The sequence below is a fragment of the Malaclemys terrapin genome, chromosome 17, assembly GCF_027887155.1.
Source record: "Malaclemys terrapin pileata isolate rMalTer1 chromosome 17, rMalTer1.hap1, whole genome shotgun sequence".
Taxonomy (NCBI): domain Eukaryota; kingdom Metazoa; phylum Chordata; order Testudines; family Emydidae; genus Malaclemys; species Malaclemys terrapin.
In genome coordinates, this window is record NC_071521.1 from 6319035 (window position 1) to 6341589 (window position 22555).

At 41.9% G+C, this 22555-nt stretch overlaps 1 protein-coding gene across 2 annotated transcripts in view; it reads right to left on the reverse strand.

The window, feature by feature from the left end:
- Positions 1-7018: 7018 nt before the first annotated feature.
- Positions 7019-22555, reverse strand: part of CCDC187 (coiled-coil domain containing 187) — a 66817-nt gene continuing 51280 nt past the window's right edge. For both annotated transcript variants that reach the window (XM_054007869.1, XM_054007870.1), the window contains exons 20-29: positions 21311-21423; positions 19865-19946; positions 18217-18344; positions 17337-17431; positions 16196-16281; positions 11705-14703; positions 10771-11112; positions 10053-10196; positions 9357-9482; positions 7019-8628 (exon numbers count right to left, since the gene is read on the reverse strand). In XM_054007869.1, coding sequence (XP_053863844.1) covers positions 8473-8628; positions 9357-9482; positions 10053-10196; positions 10771-11112; positions 11705-14703; positions 16196-16281; positions 17337-17431; positions 18217-18344; positions 19865-19946; positions 21311-21423 — 4271 coding nt within the window. In that variant the 3' untranslated portion in view covers positions 7019-8472. The remainder of the gene's footprint in view (positions 8629-9356; positions 9483-10052; positions 10197-10770; positions 11113-11704; positions 14704-16195; positions 16282-17336; positions 17432-18216; positions 18345-19864; positions 19947-21310; positions 21424-22555) is intronic.

The following is a 22555-nucleotide window of genomic DNA, read 5'->3' on the forward strand; positions in this document are numbered from 1 at the left end:
AAAATGTCAAATATCATGAGAGTCGAGATAAGATTGTGAGAATTGGGGAACGCTGCCTCCAAGTGAGGGAGAGTCACTCAAAGAAACTCACTCCAATGAGGGAGTCATCCCCAAAATGGAGAGTGACACCCCAAAACAATCACTCAAATGAGGGGAGACCCTGCAAAATGAGAATAGGTATCCCCCTGAAAACAGAGGGGTGCTGCCCTGAGAATTGTCCCCCACCAAAAAAATTTCATCTTATGCCCTCAAATGAAGCTGTCCTGCCTGCCCTAAATGAAGGAAAGCTCCATATAAATGAAGTGGAGTCTACTCCCCCCAAAAAAGCTGAGTTTCTCCCTTACACTGGTGAGACTCAGAAGCACTGTAAAATGTTGCATGGAAACACACACTCACAGCCAAAACTTGCATTATAAAGGGGGTGCTGCTTCAAAAGTATCTCAAAATCAATCTTCTTATAATTCCCCGACTGAAAAAAATTCCCCCATACACACACTTCAAAATGGGGCAGAATTCCCTGCTCCCAAATTAGAATCTGCCCTAATTTATGGTGGCTACGACCACAGTTGTCACTGGGCTACTCAGTGGCCCAGAAAAGCTTGACAATCAGCATTCCAGACACTTCCTCTTCTACCACCAATATTCTCCCATTCATGTTCAGTCACTCCTTCAGCATGTCCTTACTCTGGGGGCTCTGTGTGTGGGCACCATAGGGTGACCAGATGTCCCGATTTTATAGGGACAGTCCCGATTTTTGGGTCTTTTTCTTATATAGGCTCCTATTTCCCCCCACCGCCTGTCCCGATTTTTCACACTTGCTGTCTGGTCACCCTAGGGCACCAGCACACCCCTGTACAGGCACAATTTTCCAGGGCCTGTTCTGCCTCCTATGCCCCCCCCCATATACAATCAGAGGCGCATAAAGGGGGTCACAGTTAAGAACCCCACAGTGGCTGGACTAGTGCGTCCATTGGTAATAATAGCTAAAAATTGTTTTGCATATTCTAAAGCCTGGCCTTGTTTTCCAAGGAAATTATTGACTATACAATTAAGTAACAAGAGATGTTGTCATGGAAGTGCAGGAGAATGAACAAACACCAGAAACATGTCTATGGTTTATTTTAAAAATTATACATTTATTATGAAAATAAAAGTTTTTACCTTCATGACATTTCTTCCTGGCTCATGGAGAAGAACAGTTTAAAACTGTGGCTGTGAGGAGTTGGGATCAATCCTACTAAGAATCATATTTTAAATTGTAGAACTCAGCAGGAGAGAGACACTAATGGAACTACAGTACTTTAAAGTTCTTTCAGCACACAGGACATGATAAAAAGGCTGACCAGAACTCCCCAAGTTCTAAAGAGGACTTTTGAAATACTGTCCTTTTTAAGTCAGATTGGTTCTGAGCTAGTAATGCATTTCTAACACCTCCTGTAGCAGTAGCAAACATACCAAAGCCTCCTTTCATTTGTAGATGTAGGATTAAGGATTTTCATTACATTACCAAAGAGAGAGAAAGAGAGAATGTTCCCCAGAGGGAGAATTCAAAGGACTCTAAGAACTCTCATAGATTCAAATAAAGAATGAAGTCACCCAAAACCCAACTAATTCTTTCGCTTTTTAGGGTTCAGACAAACTCACCTCTTAATACTTCAGGGTAAAATAGCAAACATATGGGGCCAGATTTTTAATCTCAATTACACCAGAGTAAATTCAGATAATGGAATCTACTTCCATGATAATTCACTCTGCATTTACACTGACGTCAATGTCCACATGATGTCTATAGCACGGATTAGAACCTTACAAATACATAACATAAAATAAACAAATAATGCTGATCTGAGAATCAGAGACCAGATTCTGACACCTTTATTTATGCTGAGTAGCACTTACACAAATGCTACTCATGAACAAATGTGTAGAATTGGGTTGTCTGTTTGTATTTGACTGTATGCTTTTGATTTGGTGCATGCAATGTCCTTTGACTGGATATTTGGTAAGGGAATGTATTTTAATTGCAGCAAAAAAGTGAAGCAAAGTGAAATGGACCAGATGAAAGAATGGGGAATAATGTGGCTGAAAATGTATGGCTCTGCAAGCTGTGTAAATGCAAGAAAACTATGGATGCTGACTATGCAATAAAATAACCTTTTCAGCAGAGAGGCCGTTTGTTGCAGAGCCCTGAGGGCTTGTCTACATGAGGAAACTGGCTGGCAACTATAGTGTCTGCATGAGGAAACTATAGTGGCATAATTATAATGGTGGCAGATGACAGAACAAGGAGCAATGGTCTCAAGTTGCAGTGGGGGAGGTCCAGGTTGGATATCAGGAAAAACTATTTCACTAGGAGGGTGGTGAAACACTGGAATGCGTTACCTAGGGAGGTGGTGGAGTCTCCTTCCTTGGAGGTTTTTAAGGCCCGGCTTGACAAAGCCCTGGCTGGGATGATTTAGCTGGGAATTGGTCCTGCTTTGAGCAGGGGGTTGGACTAGATGACCTCTTGAGGTCCCTTCCAACTCTGATATTCTATGATTCTATGATAATGCTGTAGCTATGCCAGTATAACTCCTCATGTGGACACACTATTCTGGAATAAAGTGACTTTTGCTCCAGAACAGTGTCCACACAGAGGGGACGGGCGATATCAACATTGCTATAGTGGTATAATTATACCACTATAGTGCTGCTGGTCAATTTCCCCATATAATCAAGCCAAAAGAATAAAAAGCCCAACAACTTTGGGTAAAATTCACAGAGGACCAATACAAGGGCCTATACATCCTATTTTGAGGGCATAGACCTTCGGCTGGCCTCTGTGGCTGCTTCTAAGGGGTGAAATTCACTCCTGTGCAAACTATAGAAATGCCAGGAAGGAGCAGAATAATTAATAGAAATGAGATTCATGCCTTTGACCTTCCACTACTTCTGAAACTCCTCATACAACCAGCTCAGGTGTGTCCATGATGGTGGGTTTTAAAAAAACCCACCCAAACAGCAACAAAAACCCCATGTATTTGCGAATCTAATCCCCACTGTGTTAGGGTTAGTAGGGATGGTGATTCTCAGTCCAGTCACAAATTCATTGTGCATATTTGAAAGTGTCCTTTACATGATTATTATTATTTGTTATCTAATGCCTTGGTGCTCTAATCCTGGGCCAGGACCCCATTGTATTCAGGGCCGGCACAACCCATTAGGCAACCAAGGCGGTCACCTAGGGCACTACAATTTGGGGGGCGGTGACCACGGCGGTCTTTTGGCAGCGGGACCTTCCGCCGCCTCTGTGGGAGGCGGCATTTCGGCGCGGGACCTTCCGCCGCTTAGGGCGGCAGAAAAGCTGGCGGCGCTCCTGATTGTACTAGGTGGTGTACAAACAGAACAAAGACAGTCCCTGCCCCAAAGAGTTTACAATCTAAGAATAAGACAGGAGATAACAGATGGATAAAGATGGACCAACATGCAGTACAAGGAAACAATAGGACAATATTGGTCCATGTGATAGGCAGTGGTCTCAGCACACCAGCTGCCTTACCCCTGTCAAATTTTTTGTAGGCTGTTTGTTGGGAAGGAAATATTTAAAGGAAGATAATGAGTTAGTTTTGCAGATGTTTACAGGGAGTTTCTCCCAAGCATGAGGGGCAGCGTAGGAAAAAGCATGACGGTGGACAGTGGAAACTGGCATTATGGGCTGATTGGAGGTTAAACATTGTTCAACACTGAAGTTTCACCATCACTGAAACAGAAATGAGCAAAAGTTCTCGGGATGTCAGATACTTTTTTGCATTTGGCTAGATCTATATTTTGAGAACAAATTTCCATATAGCCCTTTTTGCTATATATTAGTTGTTTGTAGCTGCTGTACCTTAAAAATCCAACAGGACAAATTCAGAGATAACATAAACGCTGGTATCACCCCTTGATTTATCCTTTATTTTCCTGTTATTTGTTTCACCTGCTACTCACCTCTTTGCCACCCCTTAGCAGTCTATGTTCCTTTACATCTACTTACAGAATTGTAACTTACGCCCCTATTTATGTCATCTTTTAATTTGATCCAAAGAATTTTCTGACTCTATTTTTATTGTATATCCAATGCAACAAAATGAGATTGTTTCAATAGTGAAGTCTAAATTAATCAAAATCTCCTAGTTACTGCTAACGAGGAATTTAAATCGGTGATGTTTAAGATATTTTAGAGTACATTTTATTCAGAAGAAGAATTGTTAAATGTGTGAGACTGAAAGAGATGGATTACAGGAAAATTAAATGTAGGGTTTAACTGAGAAATAATCATTTTCTATGAAAGATAATGACTTCTCTTGAGGCTAGTATCAAGATTTATTGACCCAGGAGGTTAATATTGATCAAAACCAAGGCAAGCAAAATATTAGACCTTGAAATAAAGTAATCTTGATATTGAAGTCTTGCCACTGCCTGAACAGGTCAATATATCTGGGTGCCAAAGTCTAAGGCTTTGTACACATAATGGTGGAGGATATTAAACATGTCTGACATGTTCTGTGTATAAACTTTTTATTCCCATCAAGCAGCAGTTACTTTATAGCTTTGTCCTTCTTCTATATATAGCTATCCTGCAAAGGTTCAGGCTTCACTTAGGTTCCTGATTGCTGCTGTAATGGTCATCTCTCTCAAGTGTAACATACAACCCTGCAATCTGAATACTCTAAAATCAACCAAGCCCTTGAGGCACTCATTCACATATATAAATTATACTCAAAAACACTTCGTTATTGCTAACATACATAACAGGAATCTTGATGATGCTGGTACTAAATAATAAGAAAGTAAACTTTGAGAAAACTATGGTTCTTCAATATATAGATGTGTTACTGTACCCAACAACTTGTCTGTACAACCAGGGCAGGAGCAAACTGTCCCCCATCAGGTAGATGGGTTATTAACTCACAGAGTGCTAACAGATGGCGCTTGAGCCAGCACTCTAGTCACTATTAGCACCAATTAGGTTCCTCCAGAGAAAGCCTGGCTAGTCAGGGGTGTGCCTGATTACTAGGCTAGACTGGGGTTAGGAAGTTAAAGTGCAAATTAGCCCATTAACAGGGAAGTAGTTTAAAAAGAGCACAGGAAGGAGGTGCTTGGGGGAGGAAGGGAAGTGTGTAGCGAACCAGCACTGGGTAGCGTAAAGGGAAAGCTCTTCTCTCTCTGTCAAAAGGGGATGATGATTCTGTGACACTGTAACTAGAATTGCTGCATGAGGCTGTAAGGGTGGTGGTGGTTGTTGCTATAACACAAATAAAATACACAACAGTGGTTACAAACCACTGGTGACAAAGCCATTTGTGCAGGAAGACAAGCATGGAAGGCCAAATCCTGTTGTACTGACAATAAGAAAACCTTATTGTTGGAACAAAGAGCTGAATTACCATGAGGATAAAATAGGAAAATTAACCTCCCCAAAAGGGCAGAGGGCATGTAACACTGCACCGTGGGTGGGTCACTGGCATCAGGGAGTGAACCTGGGAAACCAAAGCATGAGCCTCTTCTACCTAAGTTAAAAGACCCTGTACTGTTAGCCAAGGTTGTAGCAGGCTCAGCAACTTCTCTATGTGGTCCAGTTGCTACTAGCTAGGGACCAGAGCATCATACTGAAGGGAGTGTGGGTTCCATCACATTTCTTTTGGCATTATCATTCTTCCAAGCTGCCTCAGTCTGTGAGAAGTGACGCAGGGACACCCTTCCCTCAACCAGATGTTCAAAATGGGATTCAAAATGTTCAGCGCACGTAGCTGCTTCTCTTCTTCTTCTGTCCCTCCTTTTTTCAAGTCATTTGGAAACAGCCGAAAGGCCAGTTCTTACTTCTCACTCCATCAGATGGTTTTGCCCTTTGATTCTGTTAGAACCTTCACCCTCGAGAGTTTTAATTTCAATTCATTCAAAAGGTACAAAGGGCAGAGGTCAGGTCACCGTGGTGACAGGAAAGGGTAGCTGGTCCCAAAGCTTGTTTCTACAGTAGAGAATCTAACCACTGTAACTGAACCAGTAGGATGGCACGCATGTAAACAGGAATGGTGCCAGAGTCCACGACAGCCACCTTGTTTTGGTTGCAAGTTCTATCCTGCACTCACATATCGCTCTCTAGTAAAAAATTGCAACACATTTCCCTCTTGGTATCTATCAAACAGTTCCCATCAAAGCTTCCCAAAGCAGTGGCTTGTGGGAGCTTTAGCAACTCCTTCTGTGTACCAACAGAATTGTTGGGGAAAAAACTGATGTCTTCTGCAATGAGGGTGGGAGGGCAATTTGCACTGCTGGGGTTATTACGTCAGCACTTGCTGTCTACAGTAGCTTTGAATTGGAGGAGAGTGACATGATGGTTAGCCTTTTTTTGGAGTCAGTGCAACCCACACACTGGGGTGAACACCTGTGCATAGCTGACATCAATTCTGGCTGGGTCACTTTTCACTGAGGGCTCCATTAGTGGTACATTAAGAATGAGAATTTAAACACAAGAAAGTCCAGCCAACTCCTTAGCTGGTATAATTTGACATCTTCACTGAAGTTAGTGCAGCAATGCTGATTTACACCAGCTAAGGATCTGGCCTAGAATGTGTGTTTCTGTGGTAGTGCCTCTACTTGTACCCCACAACATGCTAATTTCACCAGAACTATCTGAATAATTGAATATATTTTAATATTGCAGCTGAATGTCAGAATTGCCCATTCCACTATTTGCTTTACTTAGGGACTGAATCTGCAAAGACTTTCACACATGCTTAACTTTATGCAATGTGAACAGTCCCATTGAGTGCACAAGGACTATAATGCATGAAGTTAAGGACATGCACAAATCTTTACCTACATTTGTAAGCTCTTTTCATGTTATGGATGTACAATTCCTAGCACAATGGGACTTTAATCTCTTATTGGTGCCACTAGGCACTATTGTGATATAAATGGGTATCTAATAAAATAATATAAATGTATTAACATATGGTATTCAATCCATTCCAGTCTGTGATGAAAATAGTTAAAAAAGAAAGGTTTTATTTAAGTTGTTCAGAAGCCTAACAAATCAATTTGAAAACTGCAGTATGAAGTATCTATATTTAAAAATATTAACACAAAATACATTTGCATTACATCTTGTCCAACAATTCCAAATCTTAAATATTGTGCCTTAAATATAAACAGTTACATATAATTTATATTAAATTAATTATCTTGATTCCCTGAATGAGTAGGATTTAATAAATCAACTGAACTAATTATTTGATTCCTCAGTTTTAAGCATTTTCTGTATATTGATAAATTAAATAAAACACCAATTAACAAATCATATACAAACAAATCAGACCCCTAGTCTCTACTGGCCAATGTTTGTTTAAAACAGTAACAAAGTCATTGGCCTTCTCTGAATATGAAAAAAATTCAAGTACAGGGCACACATGGAAACCTTATCTGGATCAAGGAATGTGAACATCCTATTTTCCTCTTCTACTTCCTCAGTTTCCCAATTTTGCTCATCCCAAGGCAAGTCATACATGCTCAGCATACATTCTTTTTAGGGGGATTATAATAATTCAAACAAACTCACATGTGCTAAATGCATACCAAAGACCTAATTATTTGCATAAATATATACAGCATTCATCAAACTGGGCTGCTGATAGGAAGTATCCCATTTAAAGTGCATCACAGTGTACAGACAATTGGTATGTGTCTTATTTACATAAGAGCACAGACACTGAAACAGAAATACTTACTTGATCATTTGCCTACCCCAGCCAGGGCAGGAGCATTCTGTACAGTATGTTCTTGCTCCAGTTTCATTTTGCTTTCTCCAATTTAATCTTAAATATCTCAAGAAACTGAAGGGTTTAGCACAACCAGCAGAGGGGACAGCATGGTTCTAAGGCACATGAGCAGTAGGGCCGATATTAGTGCAGAGAGCAGGAATCGTGGTCTCAAATGTGAACAAAATCCGTTCCACCTGCGTAAATCCTGAGAAATTAGGGAGAGCTTGGAGGGGGTTAAGGAAATCAAATCCACTTCCACAATCCAGGGTCAGAGTGAAGAACTGCTGGTGAGCCCCTCTGTAGCTGCTGCTACTGCAACTCCAGCCTGTAGGTTGCCACAATGACCACAGCCTCTCTATAGGTGTGTAGGGGGTCACAGGATCTGCCTAAACACAGATGTGGTGGCCCCTCCTTTCGGCTGACCCCTTCTTGGCCTTTTGGAGCAGAATATGTGGCACTGCCATGAAGACATTATCTACAGTGCATAAGGGGGGGGTGATATTTTTTCATCCCTGTAAGTCAATTGTTTGCACCCTTTTCACTGTTAACATGAACATATAACTTAGCCAGGAGATGCTGGTATTGGATGCAAAGTTCAGAATGAAAATTCTTACGCATATGCTTATGGAACCATTGCCTTGAAACTCACAGAGCTTAAAACCTCCACCACTGTGGGCTCTAAGAGAAACATCTAATCAGAAGTTCTTTTGAGAGAGATCTTTTTAAGAACTCCTATTGTATCAAGGACCAAGCTGTCAAAAATATCTTCAGTTACTCTCATCTTCACAGCTAATTCATCCTCAGCATAGTCAGTCCACTGAGATTCTTCTTTGTGGAGCTCCTGAATCTAAAAATATAGCATAGACATAAATGTTGACATCTAGAAAAAGGGTTTGATTTTGCAAGATGCTGAGCAGTTGGTCTCCTATTCAGAAAAGCAACTTTGCACATTACCTTAAGCATGAGTAGTTCCTGTGAAGTCTAGTGGAGAAATCACATGCTTAAACACCTGTTTAAAGTCTTTGCTGGTGCAAGACCATGGTGTTCAGAACCTTGCAGAATTGAGCCCAATGAGTGGACTTAATTCTGCATTCAAACAGAAAGCTAAATAAAATGAAAAGAACAGGAGTACTTGTGGCACCTTAGAGGCTAACAAATTTATTAGAGCATAAGCTTTCGTGGGCTACAGCCCACTTTTTCGGATGCTGTAGCCCACGAAAGCTTATGCTCTAATAAATTTGCTAGTCTCTAAGGTGCCACAAGTACTCCTGTTCTTTTTGTGGATACAGACTAACACGGCTGCTACTCTGAAATAAAATGAACTAATTCAAGGCCAAAACTTAGGAGTTTTTGAGTAACTGCAATTCCCATTGAAAGCAACCATTAGAACATGCAATCAAATCCATCACCTGAGCCTTAATGCTTTGACAATGCTGGATTATTATTGTAAATATAAAGACAGGAGAGTCATAACATTCAATACGTTATTTTAAGTAAATGTAGCTCTGTCACAAGAGTCCGTAAGGATTGTAGATTTAATATATATAAAATATAAAACATCTCCATTATGCTTACCAGAATAAGATCCACTCGGTCCCTTTTACAATTTCCATACTTGGTCATATTAAGGAGTTTCCTCTTCATCTCCAAGCTGTTCTTTTCCAAGTTCATTATCTTAATAATTTCTCCCTGAATAAATGACTTTGAAATAAATAAATAAAACAAAGCTGAACTGTAATGCTGTGCACATAAGATTTGTCACTGATGTGGAAGTTGCAAATGAGAAATGTTGATTTGATCTGTGAAATTCAAATTCAAAATCTGGAAATGTCCCACAGTTTGTGGGTTTGGTGTGGGATGTGCTGAATCCTGGGTTTGGGCTCAAGGTCATCATTACTCAAAAATACGTTTTTAAAGTGAGAATACTTTGAAGGCTATACTGTACCTCTGAGTAAAGCTGACTAAGAGATTTAGAGGCCCAATTCCCATTTCTTTTAACATAAAAACATCTCCAGGCTGTAGAATATGTGTCTGCAGCTTAATTATTCATAATTAAATGGCTCTAGAAGTCTATGTGCTAGGGATTAGTTGCCCACCTCACTCTATTTTTATGCATGCATTTCAGATCAACCCTCTCTATCACCACCTGTGTTGTGCTCTTATCACTCTGCTTGCCCAAGTGTTGTACATTTCCTTACCATTTTACTCATCACACATTCAGATCTCTACACTGACTTTCAGAATTGTGCCCTTTAAATCCCCATGATGTACCTTGACCTCACTGATATCTGTTTTTCTGCAAATATGTCTGTAATAGCGAGAATCCAAATTTTCTTTGAGCCACGGAAGAGGATTTGGATTTGCTGTCACCTGATATTCTGCGTGTAGCAGCTCGTGAGTTAAATCAAATATAACCTGGAACAAAGAGGAAACAGAATAGCAAAATCAATTGAATCTGCCACTGCTATTTTTTCAAAAGTTAATTTAAGGCTGGTGAAAGGGGCCAGACTGACAGCCCTGGAGTCTCCGGACTCAGTGCAAGATTCCCACACGCAATTATATTGCTGACATCTCTAAAGTGGGTATGATTGTGCCACCCTCTAGTGGCCAGAATCTAAAGAACATATGAACCCTAATACTAGTCGCGATCAGCACAGCACTATCCGAGCACCTACTGTGCAAGTATGAATGGTTTAGGCATTGCTGCTGTTTTACATGTAATAGTGAACAGGAGGGACTGAAAATCATGTCGGTTTTGTGTCCCCCAATGGACGGCAACAAAATAGTTGTCTCAGATTAGTGCAATCTATATTTTATTTCACAATAGCTTAATAAAAATAATGTATTAACTCTTCATTTTTCTGTACCTGTTTTGGTCTCCCTTTGCTATAGTCGGTACAGTTAGATTGAAGTTAGGTGCTCCTTAAAAAGCAATTTTCATTTTTAAAAAACTGGAAATATTAAACCGCAGCTAACGCTTTAAAAATACCTGATTGTAAATCCTCTTGCTTTCTGCTTCCAGATCGTCATCTGAGATGTCATTACATTCAGAATCCTTTGGCACATGGATCCTCCTAGAATTTGAACAAATGTTTTGAGGCGTCCATAGTTCATCTACTGCATGTGCAGACAGTATCTTAACATGTGAACTATTATGTGGTACCACCAGAGGAACCTCCATTGTTTTCTTCCAAGGAGCTGAGTGCCAGTGATCTAATCTATGCTGAGTTTGCCTTTGAGTTTTTATCTCCTTGGTATGTTGGATAGTATTGAGCTGATCAAAATCTTCAGAGCTTCCAAAAACACCAGCATCGAGGATCTTAATAAGGAACTGGAAGGGAAAAAAAAGAAAAGAAAAAGAAAAATCCATTGCATTTACATTTGTATTTTTTCCCAATTTTAAGAGGTATTCAGTTTGCTAATATTTAAAGAGCCATTTAAGCTTAACAGCTAAGAGCCAGATTACAGTATAACTGACCCCCAAGCAGATGTACATTAATGCTGCACAAAAGTTTTAACTGTCACTGTCTTTGGCTCCACGCACAACCCACCACACCCACACACCTCTGCTGATTGCAGGGTGCTCTGCACGTGATGGAGTTACTCTGCGATGGGTCAAAGTGAGCATGGTCTATGCAAGAATCACGCTGAGCATGTCCCCTGATCCTTAACTGCCTCTCTGGAATGCCCCTCCCTGGGCAGAGCATTACCTCAGAGGTTGGAAGGGAGCCACATTCAGGATTCTCTTGCACGTTCCCAAGTAGAATTTGGCCCTAATTGTTCTCTTGACATTATATAACTTCCTGATGGCAAAAAAAACCAACTTGACAAGCGCAAAGGTCTGCCTGCAAATGCCCAACTGCAGGATCAAGGCCTAAACAGATATATCTAGAAGACAAAGAAACTCCTGAGTCTATACTTACTGGCAAAGTGCCTTGAGGAATCTCAGAAGATAGGTGAAACATCGTGTCTGCTTTAGCTCCTTGTTTCCTTTTAATTTTCTTATATTCTTTCACTGCATCATCTACAAATTTAGTTACAATTTTTTCTGCTACTGTTTGTGCTGTGTGAGGCCCATGAATGCTAAGTGTGTCAAAGTCACATCGTAAGACATCCAAAACTTCAGCTGATCGCTCTGATAAGCTAGTGCTGTGATTGCCTTCTTTTTTTAGGCCTTTAACATGATTCCGCAGTTCTCTTTCAAAGGCACTCTTATATTTGTGTTCGGTTGTATCAGAAAATGCACTTAAAGTGTCATACAAAAGTTTTTTTGTGAGCTCGCTTGAGATATCATCAGCCAGTTTATTTCTTTCTTGATCTTTCAACGAGCAACTAATGCGTTTGCTCTTGTTTACTTCTTCTGTGTTACTGTCTTTATTTCTCACTGGAAGCACATCTTCTGCAATTGTCTCTTTCTTTCTCTGTGTTAGCTCTCTTGTTTCCTTCTCTGATTCTAAACATACAAAGTCAGCTTGACAAGTGAATTCATTAGATATATACTGCTCATTGGTAGGAAACTGTCCTTTGTGCTCTTTTCCTGATGGCATGGACGTATGTGACCTAGACTTGTTTTCTTTCAATGCTGAACCTCGTGCACTGTATGTGTCTTCAGGTTTCTGCTCTGTATATCCTGTTCCCTGCTGGTTATCATCAGCACGTTTGTAGTCCCCCCTGGATGATCCATCATCAGAGAATGAGTCTTCATTCCTGGAGTAATCAGAACTCTTTTCATTATCCTCCAAGAGATGTGAAATTTGATCAGGTCTGACAAAGATGCCAAAATATTTAGCGCACACGAAGTATTTCACTCCTCCATAAGTTCCATCATGATCACCCTCTGGTTTGTCAAGTGCCACGCCAGCCCAATAACCTTCATCGAAAGAGGTACATCCCTTGAACATCAGCGTACCTGGCTGGATGTGCTTCACTAATACTCTGTCTCCAACTTCAAATGATAATAATGGGTCATCATGATCTTCCTGAGCTTTGGACAGCGTTAAAAATGGCTTGCTTTGTTTCTTTAAATGTTCCGGCCTTTTAATGGCTTGTTCTGAAGAAGTGGGACTTGACATACAGAGTGAGCCTAATGGCTGCAATGTTGTCTCGTTTTCCGCTGTCACATGTTCTAATAAGTCCTCCTTTCCGCCTGAAATAATTTCTTTACCCGAACAACATCCAGAGAGAGTCCTGTCTTGAGCTGAAAAAACATCCATTAACTCTGGAGATGGTGGGGGCAATTCTTCAGGTATAGTGCTATCACCTAATGAGGGTAACTCGTCTGTTTGTCCTGACACATCTTCATTCAGAGAATAGTGTGAATCTCTCATCTCGGAGAATGTCATTTGTTCTGGTGGAGAAGGGAAGTCTTCTGTGCTGAAGCTAATGTCCCCACTTTTTATCCCACCTACCTCTTCTGGGGGTGTGGGAAGGTCCTCACTGTACAATGACAAATCCTTTTTATTAGATGATGGTAAATCAACACTTCCATAGGATAGCACTTCGTCAACAGGAGACAGTATTTCTGACAAGGTATCTTTATCAATAGGAGGCGGAACCTCATCACTGATAAAAATCATATCATCTTCACTCTCAGAAGGGCAGTGCCTTGCTTGTGGCAACTGCTTTTTGGAGGTGATAGAACAAAGTGGCACCATCTCAGGTTTCTTGAAGGTTTGTCCTTCTCTTGCTGAGTTATTTTGATTTTGTGCAGCCACCCTTTGAAAGGTTTGTGTGTCAAATGAACTGACTTCAGCTTCTCTAGGAGCCTCTTCAGAACTTGTGGGCATTGATAAGTGTGGCGAGGCAATTTCGTTTGGTTTGTTGGATATGTGTCCTTCAGTTAAAAGTTCTGTCTGATTAGTTTTAGCTTCCTCTAAACCTGACAAGTCTCTGGAGGCTAGTGAAGAGTCTACAGGAAACAATAGCATCTGTTCATTTGTCATGGATTTTTTAGGTGGAAGCAATACACAGTTATTGAACTGCTCAGAAACAGCATCTAGATGCTTCAGGGAACTTTCGGATGGAAACCACGTGAACGCTACTTTACTCTGACCAACAGATAAACCATAACTTTCACCATCCTTTTCCGCTTTGCTAATTTCAGAATCCTGTTGTTCAAAGGTCTCCTCGGTACAAAAATCGTCATTATACAATAAGGAGCTGGATGATGAATCTGAATGCTGCTCAGATTTTCCCTGAGAGGGGATCTTGTTTACACGGCAGTTTTCTGAGCAAGGCAATAGAGCTGAAGCTTCCAAGTACGGCTTGCTCCTTCCATTAGCAGTGTTATCGAACTGAAAGGAAAATGGTTCTTCTCTCCCTGAGGCACTTAGCGTTGGCTTTTCGCTGTTTGAGGAAGTGACAGAATGTGATTCATAAGCACACTCATATTCTGAAACATCTCCAAGACGTTTTTCAGAGCCATGAAAGAGCGATGAGGCCTCACGATTGCAATCATCGTGGGGCACTTGTTCATCACATATATCACTGGATAATAATTCATTTCCGTCACTTACTGCTATCTGTGCCTTTGTCAAAGGGTTAGGAAACGCATCAGCATCATCGCCACCACACAGTTGTTGCTGGATGGTAAACTCCTCAGGGAGGCTGATATCTGTGTCCTCAGCTTCTAATTCAGCGTCTGAAACAGAGCTTTCTGAGACGTCGATCCGAACCGCAGTCACTTTGTGAAATTCAGGGAGGGAGTGGTATGAGTTTACACTCTCACATCTCAGAGAGGAGTCGTGTGATTCAGTGGATGATTCTGTGTACTCTAGTCCCTCTGAATATGTTTTCAAAGCATGCTCTTCATCAGAGGGATCACACGGATCGTTGTCCACATGCCTAATCAACTGGTTGTCCTCAGCAGGATTTTTCTCATATGGTGCAGATACTTTCGCTTCTTCTTCGTTGACTGGAACATCTGCCAAAATCAGCGATCATGACAGTCATTTAGTTTTATTTTAAATGGTTACAGTCAAGTACTTGAGCCTTCAAATCCTGCAATCTTTTCCTCCTAGGGCCTTTCCTCCCTTACTTCAATCAGTCTCGATCTGGGAGTGCCTGTGGGGAGCCAGCTGCAAGACTGGGGCCTATTCTCTTTTTCTTTTCATTCTGCTGTTTGCAAGAATCTTTTAGAAATTTGCAAACAACATTTCTCACCCTCCAGGTATTAACTTTTTCCATCTGGCAAATACTGATTTTTTTATATAATATATATGTAGTACTTTCCTACTCAAGCTACACCTTCTATTCACACTTGTATTTTTCATTTCAAAGTCAATAACACTAACTGTGCAGTCAAGGCAAGCACTATTTTTAATATCATATTGTGCATAAATTTAAAATAGGCCAGGTAACATTGAAGAGCTAAATAATGTAATGAGTGAGCAAATATAATAACCTCCAGTATGGTTAATTAGAAGGGTTTAAATCCAGGACTTTCACCACGAAAGCACAGACATCTATCATTTGAGCTAAAGGAGTAATTCCACTACCTGGTAGCAATAGTAGGCTGTTATCTTTTATGAGGACTGGCTGCTAAAGGGGGATGTGACTCATCTGCAAGTGTTTTTGTGATGTATCTCACACTAGTAATAAAAGAGATAACTGAAGATAGAGCAATTAATTCACCTGGTTACAACTCTTCTTATTATTATTAATTTGTATTAAGCCCAACTGGGGAAGGAACCGTGTGGGGAGCATAAAGGGAGGAAGCCCAGATGAGAAGGAGGCTGCTGGGAGAGAGGGGAAGAACTCTGCAGTCCATCTCTAGTTGGTAGAGAGTAAAGGAAGGACTTAGAGGAAGATGCGCAGCAAGCTTTGGAAGGGGCTGTGGGAAAGGGCCTGAAAGAAGACCAAGGTAGGATGAAATCCAGAGAGACAGAAAATCTTAGCTGCTCACCACAAGGTCCCTGCCTGGACTAGAACCCAAAGGACAGGGAGGATCTGGGGTCCCCTCTGATCCACTGGATAAGGTGGTGTGGAAGCACCACACCCTGACACAAGGGAAGAAGGACTATTGAGTTTAGAGCTAGACCTCCAGGGAGAAAGCCCTGGGAGGCATCATTGCAAAAGTGTGGAAGAACATCCCTGCAGAGCCTGGGAAGGGGTGAAGAGCCCGCAGATGAGCGAGCCTGGGTAGCAGCAAGGAGTTATGTTCATTTGAGTTTAGTTTATTGGACTCTGTGTTTACCATGGAAGGGGTGAGACTAAACATGACCTGACTGAAAGGCTGAGGTGTGAGAAGATGCTGGCCATCACAGGGCTGGAGCAACTAACTGTTGGCAGGGCAGAGGAGGAGAGTCTGCTACTTCCACATCCAGCCATAAGGGGGCACACCAGCCATGAGTCAACCCTTCTACGGTGTTACACAAACACACAAACTTTATTGCAAAAAATCGTTTGTTTCTTACCTTGCAGTGGAAGGATTTCAGACCCCTGGAGTTTTTTTACACCCATGTAAGTGATGTCCGAGTCTCGTTTGGAGTTCACATTTGTCCTGGAAATACAGTCACACGTTTGCTGGATTTAAAGTATCCTTCCAGTGAATTTAGGAAGAGCTTGGAATCCATTAGTACTTAAACCCTGTATTCGGGTGATCTTAATGAATGCTGGATGTGATGTTAAATATGTCAATCATTGTCTACGCACAATAAATAAACGCACTGGTAAAGCCAAGGGGTATTACTTATTTTTTAACTGTGTTCTCAGACACGTATGGCCTGATTCAAAGCCTACTGAAGTCAATGGGAGTCTTTCTATTGACTTCAGAGGACTTTGGATCAGGTCTTAGCAGTCATTTCTTACACATGTAAACTGGAAGTTAATGCACATTTTGCTTATGTGACAGTTACTTCATCAGACTCATAAAATGATTCCGCATAAACAAACTGTCATTTTCAATAGGAGGAATTAGTGCCTTCAGTATCCTGACCCATTATGTTGCATCTTATATGATCTTCAGACACGTGTATACTATAAACATAGATTAGGGCCAAATGTTCCCTTGGCTGTATTGGCTCTATGGCGCTCAACAGTTTCAATGGGATTTTCATACTGGCATCCAAGTGCAGAACTTGCCCCTTATATCTAAGTCTGTTAACCTGGAAGAATAATTCACCCTTGTTGCTCAGCTGTGATTTCATATCATATTGCAATCCATTGCTTTGAATTTACTGTGATTCGACTCTTCTGGAAGTCAACATATGGCAGGAGAGGTCACTCAGTGAATGAGGGGTCTCCGTTGGAGCCAAGCAATAGATGGCTCCACCCCCTGACCTCCCCCCCAGACCACAGAATGGCAGTGGAGCTGTTCTGTGCTTTTCCCTCAGGGCGGGGGACAGGCTAATGGACCCCTGCAGAATTCCATGGCACACAAGGTGAGCAGACCCTTGTGCAGGGTCCCCATATCCTACTTCCCCCTTTCTGCAGTAGAACCAACCACTTGCATTGGATCAGGGCTCTCTGAGACCTCTGAAGTTGGGACAGGCTTTGATCCTTTGTGAATGAAACAGAATATGGGACAGAAGTCCATGCTCTCAGGGGTTAACGTACCTCTGCTCCTCTGACCGCCTTCCGTTTCCTGTCTGTGCTTCCACTGCTGAGGTTCCATCTGAAATCAACCCTGACCCTCTGTCACCATCATTAGCCTGCATGGACCATGGTTAAGAGACAAAGGAAGAATCAGCCCCACTGATTATGTAGGAGAAAGAGAATATAAATGGAGAGCTGTATAAGTAGGGCCCTACCAAATTCATGGCCATGAAAAACGCATCACGGACCATGAAATCTGATCTCCCCCGTGAAATTGGACTATTGTAGGAGAGACCAGATTTCACAGAGCTGGGCAGCCAGAAAGCGGCAATTGCTGGCTGGGAGCCCAGCACTGAAGGCAGTGCCACCACTAGCAGCAGCGCAGAAGTGAGGGTGGCATGATGTGGTATTGCTGGCGGTGGCGCTGCCTTCAGAGCTCCGTCCCGGCCAGCAGCTGTCCAGCTCTGAAGGCGGCAGCGCAGAAGTAAGGGTGGCAATACCATGACCCCCACTCCCTACAGTAGGCTTGCGACCCCCCTCCCCATGACCCCATTTGGGGTCAGGACCCCCATGGTTACAATACCATGAAATTTCAGATTAAAATATCTGAAACTGAAATTTATGATTTTTAAAATCCGATGACTGTGACATTAACCAAAATGGACCGTGAATTTGGTAGGGCCCTATATATAAGAGTTGTACTGCCATAGTAAGCCAACCTATGAGATTTAAGGGTCATACTTTAACATACCGCAACAAAGCGCCGGCACAAAGAGTTAGCTTTTATGCCAACAGCTTGAGTTCATGCTGTCATGCCGGCTGATTTTGAGGGTTTGTTTGGGTGCATGTTTATCTGGGAAAAAGCCAGTTTCAAAACATAAATAGCAGCCCTGCCATGCACCTTATATGGATGGCATGAGCCTTCGTCTTCTCCTGCAGTCTCTTGGCTTCCTCCTTGCACCCTGTGCACCTTTTCCATTGTCAGTGTATCACTCTCTAATTCTTCCACTGAGGATGAGGTAGCGTTACCTGCAATACACAGATTATTGGGACACAGAAGGAAGAATCTACGGCTCTCTGCTCTGTGTCAGCAGCACCAGGCTAGCTCTAACCATGAGAATGGAAAGTGGTGCCAGATGATTTGTATGTTTTTTTTGACCATTGTACGCAAGGATATTTTACGCCCCCAAGAGCTGTGCTAGCCAAACTGTGTCTTCTACCACGGTTATACCTAAAGCTACTAGTCCCCTCTGTCTACCTGTAGATGGGCTTATGTAAAGCACTGATCACTGAAGTATCTAGCAGATAGGTAGGTAATATCTCTGGCATGTTTTTATAAAAAACTGGTCTAGTCTAACATGATTCTCAGACAAAAACTACCCCTGTTCACACTGGGAAGGACTACCATACAAGCTCTTACTACACACCTTCGTACTATGTATTGTTTGCTTCTGAGAGCACTGTGTTTGGGCAGGATTGATAAATATATTCTGAGTGGTGATGTTTGAAGAGTGCTAGGTATTTCCCATGGAAACATTAGAATGAAACAATAAAATTTCCATTCCAGTCACAATTTTCCATGGAAATTTTCAGTTTTTCTTCCTTTTTTGTGCACGAGTGTTAGCAGTTAACCAATGGCAAACCTAGGTAATGAAACAGAGCTGAGCCTCTGGACAGGAATACAAATGAGAACAAAACACTAAATGTGAAATCCTGGCCCCATTGAAGTCAATGGAAAAACTCCTATTGACTTCACTGACTTAAAATGTGACGACCCACATGCTCAAAGTTAGGCATGTACTTAAGTACCTTGTTGAAATGAAGCTTATACTAGGCCTAGGTAATCTGGATCATTGTTATAAAAAAAAATTACACAAATGAATTGAGCAGCCCTCATCATGGGATCTGGGTGAATTTGATGCAGTTAAGATACGCCATTAGTAAAAATGATACAAATGAGAACTGATGTGACTATATATATATATTTATAATCCAGAGACTCTGCATACACAGAACTATATAAATGATATAACTGTATCATATATAAAAAGCCAGTTTTATTTGTTATAAGTTGAACTGGGAACAAGAAATATGAACTGAAGATAAAACCTGGAAACAAAAATAACTCCAGTATGTCCTGTCAAAGTCTATCTTTAGCTGATCTATGTTCTTTTAAGATGCAGACCCTTAAATTATTTTGAAAATACCTCAAAAGAAAGTAAATTGTTAATGACACAATCCAAATAAGTTATGATTTTGTTCTGAAAAAGCAGTATAATCATCTCTCATAATAACCCTTAGACAGATCTCCAACATCTTGCCTAAAGGTGATTTATACATTCGGTACAGTGAGCAAGACACTTAGGTAATAAATGAGAAGACTGTCTCTCTTTCTGTCTATATTAAAGTTTGATTGAAGCGCTTGAAACAGATTGGACATAATAGCATTAAATATGATTTACCAGTTCCTTGAAGACTATTTTCTACTCAAGCAAGGCATAAGCTACACCAAGTGGAAAGTATCCCCAAACCTTTCATTGTAAACTCACTGTCATGGGAATTAATATCCTCATTGTCTTTAGGGGCTAGTGCTCGGTTTGAAACAAACTTCTTTTCCTTATGATCGTAATCCTAGAATGTAAATGTTCAAAGGTCAGAGTTAGTATCATAAAAGGGGAGAGAGAGGGGCCAGGTCTACACTACAGACCTATATCGGTATAACTACACCCCGAGTGATGTAGCCATACCGACCTAACCCCCTGTGTAGACAACGCTATGTCAATAGGAGAGCTTCTCCCACCGACCTAGCTACTGCCTCTCGCAGAGGTGGATTAATGAGAGAAGCATCTTCCCTGTAGCGCTACAGTGACACAGCTGTAGTGCTGTACATGAAGAGAAGCCCAGACTCTGCAGTTGGGAGATTTAGCACAAAGCCAGTTAAGCTATGTCTACATTGCAAAGAAAAACCCACGGCGCCAAGTCTCAGAGCCTGGATCAACTGACTTGGGCTGTGAGGCTATAATTAGCAGTGCAGACATTCCCGCTCAGGCTGGAGCCCAGACTCAGACACCTTTCCCCCTTGTCAGGTTTCAGAGCCCCAGCTCCAGCCCACATGGGAACAGCTACACTGCTGATTTTAGTCTCACTGCCTGAACCCCACCAGCCCGAATCCATTGACTCAGGCTCTTAGACTGGGTACTGCACGTTTTTCTTTGCATTGTAGACGTACCTCAGAGTACGTCTACACAGCAGCTTGGAGCATGCCTCCTGATCCGGACAGGCAGATTCATGCTAGCTCCGCTCAAGCTGGAATGCTAAAAATGCAGTATGGAAGTTGCTGTAAGGGTGGCAACCTAGGCTAGCCACTTAAGCTGGCTCCTACGGGTTTGGGTGGGCTTGGACTCGGGCGGCTAGCCAGAGCCACTGCCCGGGCAGCAACGTCCACACTTCTATTCTTAGCACGCTAGCTCACACAGTTGGTGTGAGTCTGTCTACCCGGAGAGGGAGGCTTGCTCCCAGCTGCTGTGCAGACAAACTCTTAAGGGCCGGACAGTGGCCAGGCCTATACAGAGACATAAGGAGGCCCAAGACACACACACACCCCCCCCCCCCCTATGCAGCCTCCCTGCATTTCTGCTGCAGGTGGGTGGTGGGGATAATAATAGTTTACTGCCCTTGGGAGCAAGGGAGGGGAAGGTTAGGTCTCTGCTTAGGCCACACAGCATTTAAGCCTCAAATAAACAACATACAGTACAAGGGAGCCGTATTTTCAAACCGGTTATCCTTAGTAAATTTAACCTAGCACATGATAAGAGCTCCTGCTTATAAAGCTATTCAAGATCTTAAATGGTGGAATTCACCCTTGTGCAGAGGGTGAATCCAATATGAAGCCAATGCACCACTTCATCACTGTTTGGACTGGCGCGTAGGCCTTGGGGTAGAATTACTGCAGTGGTCATAAGTGGACACAGGATCTCAAAGAAGGATGTGCTTACAAGAAATTCATGGGGTTTGTCTTCTATCGGAACAGAGGTGAGTGTAGCTTCATCCATTTCGGCTGAATTTGTGTGTTCCAAATGTAAGAGAGCATGACACCTATCATTAATCTCTGAAAGACATGAAGATCTTAAAGTGACAACGGTGTATCTTTATGCATGGCTAAGTTAACTTATACTTTAGTTTTTTGGTAAATTCAACGCATATTTTTCGTGGTTTACAAAAAGTGCATTTAAGTAAACTTTAAAAAAAAAAGATTTTGCCCCAAATATTCCTTGTCTGAATAAAAATCATCCCAACAGTAGCAGCAACTAACAATAATACTTAAGACTATTCAAACATTTTATCTATCTAAGCACACAGCTATTTTTACGCCCATCTTATCCATTTCATTAATTTACTAGAGCACCAATCTCCAGCTGTACAAACCTAGCCTTCCTTTTAGGAGTTCAGCAAAAGTACTTCTGTTTTTGTTAGCCAGGAAGTGAGACTCACGGATGGGTTGTTTATAGTGTAAGCTGGTTTTTAGCTAGTATTTGTTCTATTAAGAAAAGGACCCATGAATATTGTCAACCCTCATAAGAGTTCATATTGCACAGTGAGTGTTTGTGTGTAAGACAATATTGATCACATTTTCCCATGGGAGATACCATGACATTTCCAGCCTGGAGAAACAATGATGATTTACAACAACACTTAGATGCAGCTTTGCCAACATCTTAGAGCCTCTATTATACAGAGACAACCCACGCCTGCCAATAGTAAGGGTGCAGAGTGAGGGCAGCTGGCTTCAGCCGTGTTACTGAGCATGCTCAGTCCATGTGAGCATGCTCAGTACAAGCTAAGCAGCAAATCTGGGGGCGGCACATGACCCCGCATGTCCCCCTCCACACGTCGCCCCTGCTATCAAAGGTGAAACACCTCTGTGCAGGGGCTTGGGATCCAAAGTGAAATACTCTTTCAAAGTACAAATCTTCATCTTAGGTGAAAATTTTACCCCTGTTTGTGCAGAGAGCTGGCATAAGACTTATGTATCACCCCAGCTTTACACTTTCTGGGTGCAATCGTGGCCTTACTGGAGTCCATGAAAGTTTTGCAATTGACTTCAACGGGGCCTGGATTTCACCCTCTGAAGGCAATGCAGATGACATAAAATACATGGGGTGCATTATGAAACATCATAAACCTGGAACATAATCTCTGGACATGTTCGTCAACTGTCTGCCAGCCCAACGTTATCAAAC